The sequence below is a fragment of the Pyxicephalus adspersus genome, chromosome 3 (genome assembly GCF_032062135.1).
Source record: "Pyxicephalus adspersus chromosome 3, UCB_Pads_2.0, whole genome shotgun sequence".
Classification (NCBI taxonomy): Eukaryota; Metazoa; Chordata; class Amphibia; order Anura; family Pyxicephalidae; genus Pyxicephalus; species Pyxicephalus adspersus.
In genome coordinates this window covers 113,875,031-113,891,252 of record NC_092860.1, presented here as the reverse complement: position 1 = coordinate 113,891,252, position 16,222 = coordinate 113,875,031, and the positions used below count along the sequence as shown (strand labels likewise).

General features: G+C 36.6%; 1 protein-coding gene across 2 annotated transcripts in view; it reads right to left on the bottom strand.

The window, feature by feature from the left end:
- Nucleotides 1-16,222, bottom strand: part of GALNT7 (polypeptide N-acetylgalactosaminyltransferase 7) — a 96,575-nt gene that overhangs the window by 21,471 nt on the left and 58,882 nt on the right. The window contains exons 3-6 of one of the 2 annotated variants that reach the window (XM_072406054.1): nt 7,790-7,956; nt 6,202-6,332; nt 4,420-4,499; nt 1,074-1,256 (exon numbers count right to left, since the gene is read on the bottom strand). In XM_072406054.1, coding sequence (XP_072262155.1) covers nt 1,074-1,256; nt 4,420-4,499; nt 6,202-6,332; nt 7,790-7,956 — 561 coding nt within the window. Of the gene's footprint in view, nt 1-739; nt 923-1,073; nt 1,257-4,419; nt 4,500-6,201; nt 6,333-7,789; nt 7,957-16,222 lie in introns of both variants that reach the window. The other variant, XM_072406053.1, reaches the window with a different exon arrangement.

Sequence of the window (16,222 nt, the reverse complement as noted above, 5' to 3'; positions counted from 1 at the left end):
AAATTTCATGTAGTAGAATTTGTATTAAAGTATGATTTCATACTTTAAGCTTTACATTATGATTTCTTAGCTGCACTAGAAAACTGTTGCATTTCATGCTGTTCTAATACATGGACCCCAATGTCATTCATTATAGATTATGAAAAGAAATCACAATCATTTATGGCTTTATTAGAGCTGTAAGACTCCACAGTTAAAATAACTGTGTTCTTCTATGGTGACTAGCACTTAAATGGTATTTATACCAACGCAAAGGTTGACTGCACTATGCAGCAACAGTGAAAGTTCCTTCACTTTGCCTTTACCAATGTGGGGCTTAAAGAAACATCTAAATGATCTCCTTTGGTTGTGGATGAATCGACAGAAGTGATAAATGCTATCTGTTATTACCTTTTATACATATATATAAATATAAAGCTAAGCTGCTGCATATTGAGGTGTCTACCTCAAAATAAGATGCATTGTAATAATGATTGTCCTATGAATTTGTATGTAGACAGACCCCTATGTACTATGCAGCAAGCTTCATTAAGGGGATATCAGCCTAACTTATCTAACAATGGAATAGTTATCACCAGAAGTAAACAATGATAATATTATTTCAGGCTAATAAAACCCATATATCCATCACTTATTACAGTAGTTCCAAGCTAAACAGGACTGTGGCAAAGGACTCAGAGAGGATTAGTACTTCAGTAGGTCATATGGAAAAGAAACCTGTAAGTGGTTTAGTTATTACCGATATGGCTCAGTTTTTGTTTTTCTCAATTCCTTTTCTCTTTTGGTCAAGGGCACCCGCTTCCAAAGCATACTCCAATCCCATGCTCCTCTAGCATACCCATCTTCATCACCACCCCCTTGTGGCATTAAATGATAATTGTTGCCATCTATGACATCTATCAGAGGTACAGTGCATGCGGTTCTATTCCAGTTGTGGTGATGCAGGATGGAGAAGGGGTTGACACGAAGGACACACATATCAACAGAAAGAATGAAAACAGGACAAGGGGATAAAAAAACAGAAAAAAATGTTTAGACAAACATGGAATTAATGATAAATCCACATTCTTTACCAATAAGGTTCAGTTTTATGCTTTCTTTTGGCCTTTTCTCTGTCGCCTAATGGAATTCGTTTCCATAACATGCTCCAATCCCAGGCCCCTCGAGCAAAACCATCGCTATCCCCACCTTGCTGTGGCTCAATGGTATAAACATTGCCATCAATGTAATCTATTAGAGGAACAGTACAAGCAGTTCTGCCAGGATTCCAGGAGGAAAAAAATAAAACATTCACAACAAAAAAACAGAACAAAAAGAAAGAAGGTTTGTAATTAGGCAGTACAAAACAAGGTAAAACAATGACTATATCTACTAAAAGCAATTCAAAGTTTTGATCTTTAAGGCAAAGTGAAGTTGCAGAGTGCTTCACAGATGTACCTGCATTCTTTCCAAAAAGGGCCTAAACTTGCTGTAATAGAGACCATTGCTTTTAAAGCTGTGGTATGCAAACTGTGCAGGAGTTCTGTAACTATATGAGTGTGTATATGCATCAGCCTTTCTCAACTAGTGTTCTCTGGAAGCACAGGGTTCCTCTAGAGGTCATTAGGGGTTCCTTGAGATTTGGCTAAATGACCCCCAATTGATGGTGCTTGCAAATATTTGGGGCCAATATCACTTGAAAGAGCCAGCAGAATTCCATTCATCTATTTACCTGTTTTTAATGAGTGGTTGGAGTTTTATCCACTGACTAACAAAGTGTTTTTAGCAGGGGTTCTTTTCAAACTAAATCGTTTTTCAACGGTTCCTTTAGGGTAAATAGGTTGAGAAAGGTTGATATACATATATCCACAGATATAGACAGACCAGTAGCTCAGGACCCAAAACATGTCTTGCAGCTACCTTTAATGTCGCTCTCAGCAGGTGCTTACTATATATTTAAATTGCTACTGGGTAACAAACTTTTCTCATGACAATATACAATTTTTTCACTTTATTTGTTAATTTTTATCAATGTAATATGATACAACTAATGTATAATAATTATTAATTCTGTAGTAATTCTATATTGCTTATGGTTATTTATTGGAGCAGAGCAAAGAAGATGTTTTTTCATTACAGTAACCCAATCACCAGCTTTGCCTGTGGTTGCCCTTTTGGTGATCTTATTCGGTGCTGTGTCTCTGTCTTGGTACAGGCAGGGTATTGCTACCTCACGTCAGAGCCGCCAGCAAAAACAAAAACAAGTGAGCAATACTGTAGTGATGTGATCAAATCACTCCTAATAACCTGAGATTAGCAGATAAAGGTAGTACTTCTTTAAGTCTCACACTGCAGATATACAGCTACAGGTCTCAAGTCACAAAAATGCTTTGGCACCCTCACATACTAAGTGTGCTGCTCCTTTTCAGTAGTAATTCCAGAAAAAAAAACATATTTTCATGCTACATTTTAGGCACAATTGGCATTTACAGATAATCCTTATGACATAGCAAATCTTCACTTTTTGAGCTTAGGTCCACTTTAAAAGATTTTTAATGATTGGGTCACTGCACCAAACGTTACTCCACTTTGCTACATGTCAAAGTAATTCATGAACTGGCAAAAGCTAATGGCCTCTGGTTTACAGTGACAGCAAGGCAGTGTGTGGAGAAACATATATTATATATATTTATTTAGGATATACTACAAGGTTCATCTATCACTACCAATCGGTTAGTGGTAATAAAGTTGTGACTAATATGACCACCACAGGAGCCTTTTACATCCTGCATTACTATTTTGTCAACTTGAAAAACATCAAGGTGCTCATACCCATCTTAGTAACAATTATTTTACGATAACTTGTATTTTAGATGTCCCTTTAACAGACAAGCCTATATTGCGGCATAGTTGATGTGGCGTAACAAGAGTTCAGAGTGAAGGCATCTATGTGCAAGGTCTTTCATTTAGTCAGTTGTCATACCTATGTGAGGAAATAAGACTTCCACACACCAATTTCAGCTATGCATGCTTATTCATCAGTAATGAAAAAAGCACCACAAACTAAGCCAAAGGGAATCTGCTCACATCTATGTGAAAAAAACATTTCTGAGAAACCTGCAGCAAACATTGTAATGGTAATCGAATCTCGCATGAAAACTAGAATAAAATTCACAGCTAAAATGAAAGTGCATTGGTTCCAGTTTATAGACCATTCTGTTTTGCTTATTAGGTGTTGATTTTAATATATTTCACAGCTATTTATCAATTTTATGTTCAAGCTGATGCTGTGTGAATGTTAATGTTAACGAGTCTTTATTTGTGTCAGACAGCCACCCAGAGGAATCTTGAATTTGTGGCTATTTTTGTGATTTAGGATTTGGATGCATTTTAAGGAACCAGATGCTAAAGCGTATTTGATAACAAAACCTGGCTTTCTGTCTTTTTATTGCACTTTTCACCAGTTCCATCTTCAGTGGGAAAAATGGCACTACACGAAAAATCAACTATACATGCTTTTAAGGGACATGACTAGGGTGTGTTGCTTTAAGTGTAGTAGAAAAAAAGTCACTGTGTGAACATTAAACCTTTTGTTTCTTAGAAAGTAAAACCTTATAGAGGAGTTTCTGCAGTTGTTGCTGTGTATGTGTGCTAGGAGGGTTGCTTGCATGTTCCGTTTAAAGTGCTGCATAATAAACTGGTGCTATGTGAATCAACAGACCACTATGTAGAACTGTGATAACTGTATCACCAATAGCAGCTCTTTCATAGTAAGCCATTATAGAAGAGAAAATAATTAGGCTGTAAGCATGTATGCGTAGGCTTCTTATTCAGTATGTTCCAATGTTATATGCTGATGTTACAGCCTCCACTTTGTACAGCGCTGCAGAAAATGTTGTAGCTATATTGGTAATAACAAGAAAACCCCTTAAAGTAATGAAGCCTTCCAGAAGGAAAAGTAAATGATGCATAGCACTGAAAGCCAGGCAAAGCTCCTGACCCATGATAATGGCCTGATTACTGGCCTCTGAACATTGGAGGACAGAGCAGAACTCTGTGGAAAAGGCTTTTGCTCAGAACTGTCAGCCTGGCTGTGTAATTTGCTAGCACTACACTGCCATGATGCTTTGACTTGGAAGGGTTTCTAAAATAAGAAAATCTGCCAGGTAATTTCAGATGCTGCAAAAGGTGAACATACGGTGCTGACACAGATAAAGCTGGCCCTAAATGATGACTTTTTTTCAAGTTGAAGCAACCAGAATTAGCATCACTTGTGACAATCACATAGCACTGACCATTGATACTGGCTTACTGCATCACATTACATTTAATTACAGCTAATGCATTTCATTACATCTCTTCGTGACCTAAATCTGCAATTGAAGCACCCGGTTTAGTGCAAGTGAACACAATTATTTCTAATGAACATTTACACTTTACCTGTCTTTGGCTATGGGGGCTATTAATGGCGCATACCAATTAATTCCCACTTCACAGTGTGCATCTAGATAAATTAAAACCTGCAAAACATTACAAGGGTGAACACCGCATTATTCACTGTTTATATGAACATGAAAACACCTATTGGAAATCAGTGCCCCAGCATATTAAACCAAGGGCTGTCTGAAATACTCAGTGATGAACAAACAGGAATTATGATACACAAAAAAAATTTAGCATATAGGAGCTTAAGAATAAAACATTTTGCATCTTACCAGTCCTACAGAGGGTGGTTAACCATGCGAGAATGCAAAGTTGCAAATAACAGTATTTTATTTTTTAGTTTTACATACACCTAAACAAATATCAGTTTACTGCAGTGAAATATTTGAGGATTATTGATTGCTGTGGTTGATGTGTGTAATATATTTTCAGCTCTCTGCATTTCTCAAAAAACTATTGCTGTCTAGCAAAACACATACTGATGTTACTAAACATCTATGCACCTGAAAGGTCCCTTCAAAAGAGTGACTATATGTACAAAAACAGACCAACTTGTACAGATTTTTCTAGTTTTAGAGAAGTTCATCTTTAAAATGCACAGAAGATATACTGAAATTAAAGATTCTGAATGTGCAATCAAAAAGATCACTTAAATAAAGCCAGCAGTGGATTCCCTGAATAAAATCCCAACTTCTGCTCTAGATTTAATAAGTATCATGGGATTATCATGAGAAATATAAATAATGGAGCAGACTATACATAGATATAATGAACAATAGAAATATTAAAGAATAATGCAGCAATAGTAGATAAAAATACACTATACAATAATTTATTATCATTTCCATATTTAATAAAGTTTGAATCACATGATCTATGAAAAATGGTTCTAATAAATGAACACAAAGGTTAAAAGTTAAAACAAAAATGTTCCTGTTTTGAAAAAAACTAAATTTACAATACACAAAATTGTTACACAATTGTATGTGTGTATAATGCATTTTAAATAATTATTTTATCAGTATATGCAGTATATGGAACTACTGATCAATATATAAGTGGCACTTTTCCAATCATGCTCTTCAATTAGGCATTTTATTGGGAAGAATGAGTTGTTCTCATTTACGCCACGCCACATGTAGGGGGGTTCTTTACGGCTTTGATTAGAGGCTATTTGATTCAAATGGGTTTTGCATTCCTATATAAATCTATAGGAATGAAAAACCCGCTAGAATCACATTAAATGCAGATCAGGAAGAAGGCAACTGCAGGGCAAATGTACCTGTCAAATAATTCTGAATGATACATCTCAAACTGATATAAATCGATATAATCCCTTTACACAGGACCTTTCAAAAAAAGAAGGCCCTGCCATAAAGAAAACTTCTTGCATTATTTAATGTATAGCAATCAATGCGTAATATGTTGGTGCTATACAAATACTGTTTATTATTAATAATAATAATATTAATAATAATATTATTTACAGACATTAAAAATATATTTGTTAATTTTTTCTGCACACATTTTTAATTTACATTTCATGACTATTTAATTTTATAATATATGGATGTAGTATTTTAGTATTGTGTTATCACCAGTATTTGAAGAGCTCCATTGTTTGTTGCAGCTAATGATTTCTGTGTAGTAGCTGCAAAGTTGAAATCAGAAGACAAGTGCAGACATGCTTGTTTCTGTATAACTGAGAATGTTTAATGTACAACATTTAGTTCCTACATCTGCAGATTATGATGGATATGGTAACACATTCCTTCTTACCTGTCCTAGTTTGGCTTTGTGAGCTCCGATGCTTCTAGCTTGAATCAGACCTTCCCTACGTTCATTTCTAAAGACCTTAACCAGGCCATTCCATTGTTTGAGATACTCATCCAATCTCCCCTTTAAATGGTCTGAAAAAACACACAAGAGCAAACACCATTAGATCACAAGTCTCTCCTTATGTATTGCATTGGGGAATGTGTTTGAAGCATGATATCCTTCTGTGCAGTCAGGACAGCAGACACTAGCCTGATAGAATAAACAACTGATTGTGTTGCAATGGGTAACGCCATTTGCACTGAAAGCTGATGAAATAATGCATCTGATGGCTTATTCATAGAAGCAATGTTAATTTACATAATCCTCAGAGGATGCTTTAATAGCAAGAGACAACTCTATTCATTTCACAAGAGATATGCTAAGTGCGGTTCAACCAAGACAGCTAATGGCTGAATGGTTAAACTTTCCCGTGGCTGGGGAGTATTGCAAAGGAAGAATCAGCAGACCATTTAGTATCCTCCGCATCGCACCCAACACAGCACACAACCAGTCTGTCACACAAGCCAAGGCCTGGCTGTGGACACATTACAATGAATTCAAGCCACAATATTCAGCTTTAATACGGTTTAGTTTTAAGCAGTATGAATTATTAGCAGTAATGAATTCCATGGTGAAGTCTCTGAATGTTGGAAGTGATCATAAAGCTGTTGTGTATGTAATCTAATCTAATCTACCACAACCTACATCATGAGAATAATGATTCATCATTGCTTCAATCATTGCTTGCTACTTTTCCTTTATATTAGCACTTGAAAATGACAAACACAATCATTTGGAGGCTCAATGAACTTTAGTGTAATAACACTTGTTAAAGGTAAATATCACATTTGTTTATTACAGTTTATTATTGTCTATACCCTACAACAAGATGGACTGAAAGGGGGGAAAGAGGCGGAGAGGCTTCAAAATGAGGTATTGTTCCTACATAAAGCACCAACCACCAGTCCTACATATAGAGTGACAGGTGGAATCTTCTCATTCCTTTGAATCAGGGTCAGACAAAAAAAGGAAAGGGTTATGAAGAGGGAATGCCTCTAAAAAAATAAAAGTGAGGGACAGTTGAAAGCGATGTATTTCTATGAAACAGCATCAGAAAAGGAGTGAGTTCAACAAGAGTGATTGTGTCTAAAAAACAAGGAATTAGTAGAAGTTATTAAATCCTTTGAAATAGGACCAGAAAAAGGGGGAATGGTTCAGTAAGGGGATAGGGGGAAGTTGGAAGGCATGCATTCCCTTCAAATAGCATCAGAAAAAAGAAGGAATAGTTTAGGAAGATGAACTGTCCTTAAAAAAAAGGATATGGAACTATGCATGAGCCAGATCAGATCATAATGATTTTTATTAATAATTGCTTTCATAAAGTTTTTTTTTTATAACGACATGCTAATATCGATTTGCTGGGAGATTTTATGTCTCTCGCCTGTAGCTGTTGTATTTCAATCTGCCGGAACTGTGCAAGGTTGTTAAAAAGGAATTGTACAGTCATGTCAGTGTTTCTTTAGCTATGCTTCAGCTTTTTGGAACTTACCTTTGTTACTGTAGTCATCTATCATAACAATCTCTGCTAGGTATTTCCTAGGGGTCCTTTTGATAACACTGTGAACAGTTCTCATGAGCGTAGACCATCCTTCATTATGGAACACAATGATCACACTGGATGTCAAGAGGTTTTCATCATAATGCCAGTACTTACACCTGCAAAAAAAAAAAAAATCATGGTCAGTGAAAGTTAAAAGTCTTGTAAAGTGTATTTCTTCAAATATACATTGTGAGCTCAATTGCCAACAGCAAAGTCATTTCTTATATTTCTGTTATTTTTTTATGTTGTGCACAATATTTTAGTACTTTTACCATCCTTAATTTTTCCTTTTAAGGTATTAGGGAAACAGCATGAAAAATTAGCAGGGTGTTATTTCTTAGCTTCTTCTAAAATATGAGCTTTAATGATCTGAAAGTATAAGTATGTTACTTGGAATAGGCATTCAGTAAGTAAAGACAATTGGTTTTAAGGTGCGTACACACTTCCAATTTTTATCGTTCCAATCGAACGACGAACGATCGATTGGGCAAAAAATCGTTAGTAAAAAAGTAACCAACGACGCCGACGAACGAGGAAAATTGTTGGAAACGAACGACCGGACCGGCGGATCGGATTGGGCGACGATCGTTGAACATCGTTCGTGTGTACGGTCGTTCGTTGATCGTCCATGTTCAGAGCATGCGTGATGAACGAACGTCCGTTCACTTTCCTGTCGTGCACATAGTTCCTCTATCGCTTAAACGATCGTATCTATTGTGTGTACAATATCTACGAACGATCGTGTCGTTAACTCTATGTGCAGGATCGGTGCTATACGATCGTTCATATATATCGTGCAGGAACGTTCGTCGTTCGTTTTCCGACGATAATAATTGGAAGTGTGTACGTAGCTTTAGAATGCTAGGTCATTGTAATCCAACTGGAATCCTGTTGCCTCAAATGAACAATCGTGCTCATTACAGGAAAAAATCTGACGTATGTGCAGTGGTCCCCCGACATTGTTTATTAATCCACCCTGGAAGATTGATAACAACTGATTGGGAATGACCACTGCTTTCCAACATGGAAGAGCATGACAGAGTGCTGCTTGCTTGTCCTCCCCTTTCCCCGTCTATAGAACAGAATGGCATGCTGTGTTCAATGACGCTCATTCATTCATCTGAAACAATCACGAAAGATAATTTTCAGCTGCAGTAATATGATTTTTTGTGCTGGCAGGCCCGTGGTAGGTACCCATCCCTTGCATATTTTTTCAGTTCAGCTACTATTGTCGCTTGTTGATTTTCCCTGCATATTATTACCTCAAGGATGCAAAGTGAAGATAAAAAATACACAGCACTACCTCTTACAGCTACATCAAAGTTCTATTTGACCTAAACAGGACCTGTGTAGAAGCAATGCCCCCTTCACTTCACACATGGGAAATCCAATTTCCACCTAGAGAGTACCGTATATAGCATTACAGTTAGGATTTGCTAAGTAATGCGGCCACTATTAGTATACTTTTAAGCTGTCAAAAGACTCTCACTTGAAAAGGAGTCAAAGACAATCAGCACACCACAACCATCCCTTATAATTAGGCAGAATTCTTTCTTCTGGAATAAATCTGAATGAATATGATTCTGAAAAAAATATTCAAACTCCCATCTATTATTCAGAGGTCACTTTTCAAATATTAACACTGGGTACGCTTGCTCTGTTTAATACCCATTATAAACTGTCAGCTAGGAGAGCCAATGATAAATACTGTACACAAGTAATCTGCTATATTTCTTATGAATAAAGGCTTTTCTGTAACAATAGGTAGAAACGCACATTATTTTCACACGCTGTAACAGTGAGCGGAGATAAAATATTAAACAGACTCTGGCAGAGTACTGCAGTACGTAGATACCATGTTATGCACAATACACTACACATAATTATCTTGCTTGTTCACTTTCTGACAGTCTACACACGGATATCCCTGCCAGTCTGTAGAATATGAAACATGGCTTTAGGTGATTGGGAGAAATACAGAAAACTGCAGTTTTGTTCTTTAGGTTCTGCATCTGTTATTCTAAGACTTTATCTTCCTGTAAAAGAACTTGACAGCTGAAATGTAACAATTGCAGCAAAGTTTCTCTATTTTATTTTATTGTATCATACTTTGTATCATTTTATTCATATATAGCATCACAACATTTCCAGGACATTACAGTATACATACTACCATTCACGGCACTGCCCACATCCAATGAACTTCCCAATATATTGTCTATAGGAAAGTCATAAAAGCATATAAAACACAAAACTACAAAGCCACAGTCTCTGGCACCTACATGTGTTTTATAGATCTACAAACTCGCTTCCACTATGGGCCTGATTTATTAAAAATCTCCAAGACTGTAGAAGATAGGTTAGCATTGGTGAACTGGGTAATCCAGGAAACCTGGAATGGATTTATTAAAAATAGTTTGCTATTAGTAGAAAAATGTTTTCAGCCTGCACCAGATCAATTCTAGATTTGCTGGATCACCCAGGTTCTCACTTTCTATTTATGACCAGCAAATGAGAATGTGAGTGCTGCAAGCAGACATGGAAGAGTAAAAGTTATTCAAAAACATGTTTTATATATATTTTAGATTAAATAGGGAATGTTAAAAACCTCTGCCGGTTATTTGTTTTCCTGTGGGAAGATTTACCCTCTCTGTTTTTGTCTGGATGACAACAGTCACTGGGGATGGGAACAGAATAGGAATATTCCAGTAAGGTTACATGATATGGTTACAACTGTCCAAGAGAGGATTTCTTACAAATGCAGACTTTTTTGTGCCTTTAAACGGGGAGTTTAGGTAAATCTCATTAATACATGAACAGAAAAAACTAAATCTGGAGAGGGGTTGTCACCATTCCCTATTCTACCCAAAGCTAACTTTAAAAATATTTGTCTTTTAGGTTGGTCGTGCAGTTAGCTCTTTAGTCCTGCTTTTAGTTTAGCAACCCCCCCCCCCACCTTATGCACAGAAATCAGTCCGCTCTCAAGAAAAGATAAGTAATAGGTATTGTAAAAAATCCATCCAAATCCAAATCTGTACTCTTAATTTATTGATAATGCTGTTTTATTCTTTCAGTATTACACCAATGTATTAGATATTCAAAAATTACAAATGCTTCCGCTATTGTACACCATGTGAAAGGAACGGTCGTGCCCATTTTGGTACAAAAATTGGCATGTGTACAATGGGCCCCCAACATTGTTCATCAATTCACTGAGGCAAATTGGTGAACGGCTGACAAGGGAAGACCATTGTGAATTTCTTTGGAGGAGAGCACAGAATGGTGCTGCTCACTCCCCACCCCCCTCTCCTCTTTATAGTGAGCACAGAGCTCATTCATTCATCTGTCATTGGGAATGATCATAAAAGATTAACACTGATATGACCAGTGTACATAATCTTATTGGTGACTGGTTCTCCTCTGTATTATCTATATGAAAAAAATGCTGCCACTACTTCCACATACCAAATCCCCCCCCACAAACTTCCCCCAGTTCTAGAAGCTGCTCCATGCTTTATTCTCTGCACCACAAAGTTATCCCTGGTCCTCGGGGTCATCAAGGACACCACATCCCAACAAGCAGCACCCAAACAGTCTGCCCCCTGCCAGATGTTATTGTATCTGGCCCAGTGAAGCAGCATATATAATATGCACAATAACATTCTAATTGTAGAAACGTTTAATTTCCTTCCAGTTACTGAAACAAACTGCAAAAAAGCCAAAAAGCAACAACAAAGGGTATGTTTCTGCTAACATTCTTGTTCATAAATAACCACAGCATGGAAAACATTTGTCCCAATCATGCATAGACCGTTATAACTGAGAAGAGTGAGTCAAAGCATGCTTATACACTTCATGTCCCTGACAAAGAGCACAAAACATCTGCTCCAAGTTGTATTACTGAGAGGGGAGGAGGGGAAGGCAGCTAACACAACCCATTGCCTTCAAGAGAAAAAAAGGAGAAAAAAAACACACAGACATGACAGACAGCAACAAATGTTTGATTCCTATAGCAGTCATAAAACCGACTCTTGAAAATCAATCTTGTAAAAGAATCGCCTGGTGTCCTCAAGCATCTGCAAGCAATCTATTAGGCGGTGTTTCCCTCAATGACTCTTGAGCTGCCTTTTATTTGTAATAATGCAAACTGCAACTCAATCCACAAAAAGAAACAAGGGGTTACCACTGCCTTTATTTATACTGTGGGTGCCATGAAGTGGTAACTAAAACTTCTTTTTGTCTTTTTCATACAGAATAAAAACGTATTAAGCTCATGCAAATGTCAGCATATTACATTATGAAAAGATATGTATATCATGAGCTGTGTGGTTACAACAGGTAAGTCCATATGATAAATTTAAAACAGTTTCATTCAGTTCATCAAGTCCTGCATTTTAGAGGCTATGATTATTGTTAGGTTTCTCTGGAGCCTTTTAGTTCCCTGTTACAAAACTGAAGTCCTACAGTTGCTCACTACCTACTTCCCATAACTATAAAGTCCTGACCCTCTTCATGTACATACATGTAATGCAGTGGAGCTGGGAAGTCAGTCTGCCAGCTTTTGTTCTTCTACTTTGGGTCACATCTCATTGACCTTGGAATTTGTTCAGTTTTGTGTTTAGAATGGCTTTATTAAAAGAGTTCAGTTATTACAGTCATTATGGATTTGGTATTCACTTCAATTCTTAAAATTCTTTTTACCTGGCTGTAGTCCTAACCCCCTGGCTTCAACACTTTTCTTGCCCTAAAACGTGCAGATATATAGACTTTTGTGATGTGCATACTTGTTCTAGATCAGTGACGCAAAATTAGGAAAGACAGAGGCTTAGAATATTGTAAAAGAGACGTCTTTATGTGCAGGAGAGCTCTTATAACGGTGGTGAAAAAAGAAGGCCAATTATGGATATTAAGCCAGCTAATTCAGTTAATAAGTGTAGTCTATCAATTTTTGATTTGACCAAAGTTGTAGAATTCACTTCCTTAGCATCCCCAAAGCCCTATGATCAGACTCCTGAGGCCAAAACTTAATATAGCTGCAATTTTGGTGCCCCGTGCCTTGTGGTTGCAATTAAAAAGATACAATCTATTAAATGTGACTGGTAATGTACAGCACTGCGTCATATGTTGGCACTATATATATTCGTTTTATTATTAAAAATAACAACAATCATCAACCAAGACAAATATGTTTTTAGAAAGAAAACACACACACACACACACACACACACACACACACACACACCAACCACCACTGGAGTCATGTACAAAATGTGCACATTGCTGAAGGCTGCCATCTAGTGGCTACATTCAGTCATGCCACAATGAGCAAAACATAACATGGGAAACACAAAGCATGCAGTGCACAATGACAGCATCATTGGTGGTATTCAATATTTGATATCTTAAAATCCAACCACCATCAGTCACCATTTTGAGAATCTGATGAATGTTAAACAAATTATTGCAAAACATTGTATTTAATTAAAGGTTTGATTGGCCTAATACATCATTATTGAATATAGTCACATTAAATATAGTATTACAATTGAATGTTAAACAAATTAATGCAAAACATTGTATTTAATAAACATTTGATTAGCCTAACACATCATTATTGAATATAGTCACAATAAATATAGTATTACATGATTGCTTAGCATGTGCAGCCCCATGTAAATGACATCAATAAAAGCAGATTGCATAAATTCTGTCCACAGTAAATGCAGTAGTGTTTACAGATCAGAATTGGAAAATTACACTTGTAACACACTAAGGCATTAAAAAGTAGATGATACTAGATGTAGTTGATATGTAGTAGATGATATGTATGATAAATAAATGTTACTTTCGGTGACATATCCAAACGAAGTAAGGATCCAGAGCTATGGACATTAAACTTTTATGAAAATCTCAGCTTTTTCCCTTACCATTTGCTGAGCATCCCTCTTTGTCAATAAGGCCTTCTGTTACAAGAAAGAACCAAAGCTTCAACAGTCGTGATTTGAAGGTAACATCCACCTAATTTCTGAATATACTGAGTATATTAGCATGCAGGTTTAACTAAAGCTATCTACTGTCATATACTGACTCTGAATGGCTCTGAATTACTCAGGTTTGCAATTTTCAATGCACAAATATAAGCTCAGAGCACAGTGTAACCCTAAACACTGCAGTTTTGATAGCCTGTTGTAACTCGTGAATGTTGTGTGATAAGCCCTTGCTTGACATGACACGTTAATAAAATCCATGGTAATGTATGCATTATGTGGCCAGGCTGCAATGTTGCTATCTTGCACCTGAAAGACTTATTTCCATTCCAGCTCGTTTAGCAATTACAATATTCTTGTTCAGTACCACAAAAAAGGTCCGCAGGCATTCTAATCTCTTTTTTCCTGGAGCACCATGTAATTATGGCTGGATATGTTGTCCTGAGGTTAAAACATAACTTGGTATTAGAGTGAGGTAGATTCTCAGTCTGACAGCAGATAAGAGGCTGCAAAAGTAAATTATGTTTATCATGTGAAAGTTGTTCTCCTATATATATGACGGGATTACATTAGGAAAAAATACACCTGGACAAGCTTATTTCATGCCTTTTAAAGCAGGGTTCTGTATGATGGCATCATGCAGAATATTGAGTAACATTTGGATCTTCTATAGGTACTGAAATACTACACAAACATTCATATCATAAATTAATACAGTAACTTCATATGTATATTCATAATAAAACAAAATTATAGTGAGGGGCTATTTTTAAAGCATCGTATCGCACCTTTTCCTGTTGAAGAATCAATCACTGCAATTTAAAAACACATGTACCCGAGAAAGTTTTATACATGAGAAAGTTGCTGAATGGCAGACTTAATGCTTTATAAATACATCCCTGAACTTTAAAATATGAAAGCAGCAATACCTTATATCAAATAATCTAGCAATTATTACAATAATAAAAGAAGTAAATATAGTAATGTGTCTTGCTTTACCAAAAATGAAGATCAATGGTACCCCTATAATGTTAGAAGGCTCTATATGCAGTGTAGGGCCACACTTTCTGCCTGGGGAATTACTTGAATACAGATCACCCCAGTGGCATAGAAACAAAGATTTTACAGATTCTGATCTGGCTCCTTACTCTAGAGTCAGCCTTTCTCAACCTTATTAATAAGGGGGAACCCTTGAAATAACTTTTATGTCCTCAAGGAACTACTTCTATAATTTTAATATAAATCTACGGTTCACGGTATATTAGGATGGTGGGCAGTGGGAAGAATGCCTCTTACATAGCTGGCTATCCTTACGAAAAGAGCATTGATGTTACCCAAAGAGGCACAAACTGTTCATTGCATCTGTGGCTAGAAGACCACCAGCTTATGTGCAGAGTTGCCGCAGGAGGCGGGGGCCAGGTCCAAATTTCTTTATTGGGGTCCACAGATCTATAGCTATGCCACTAGTGTGTTGTGACACGGCACCCCTGCCTACATTGAAGAGACCTGTATAATTTTTAGTGCATTACATGCCAGGAATCGCTATGATTATAGGAGAGCAATGTAGATATTGCTCAGAACAGATCACAGAAGTAGATGTTAGTTATTAGATGTATAAATTCATTATATATTTTCCCTAAAAGGGTTATTAAGTCAGAATGTATTAACAAACAGCAACTTTTCAGAGAGGCGCTTTCTCGGTCTATATTAAGCTTACATTTAATTTGCTACTTGCACCTTGCCAATTATTACTGTTTCTTACACTGCTTTAATTGAGCTGGAACAAATTTCATTTTTAAACAGATTGTTATCAGTTTGGTAATGACCTTCTATATATTAGCAGAGTGCATGCAACATTCCTACATTAAAAAGTTTTATGGCCATCATAGTAACATATATAGCTAAATAAGAGTTATCTGGTGTTATTATTAGTGACTGTATATTCATACAACAGACAATATTAGCAGAGCTTTAGTAAAAATAACGCCACCAGGGAGAATGTCAATGTCTTCCTTCAGAGGGAGCTCTGATACTTTGCTTTTTTCCTTAACTCTATTCATAATTAGGTGAGGCAGCCATAATACTCAGAATATAAAGTCTTACATTCTTCGGGTGGAATATTCCCTTTATGATTCCCACCTACAATAAAAGAAGCCCTGATTGTAGAATATGCCATACAGTAAAATGTGTGTTATATGGAGGACAAGAAACTTCCTAAACAAAGGTAAAAGAATACTGTAAATTGCAACCTTTTTTATCATATGGAAATAACTCCCTAAACTTCAGTATAGAAATCTCAGGGAACGAGGAACACAAAAATATCATGTCTTCTGTCACTGCAGGATGAGAGAGCAGCACAAACCCTCAACATTTGCAGACCATGATCTCTTTTCTG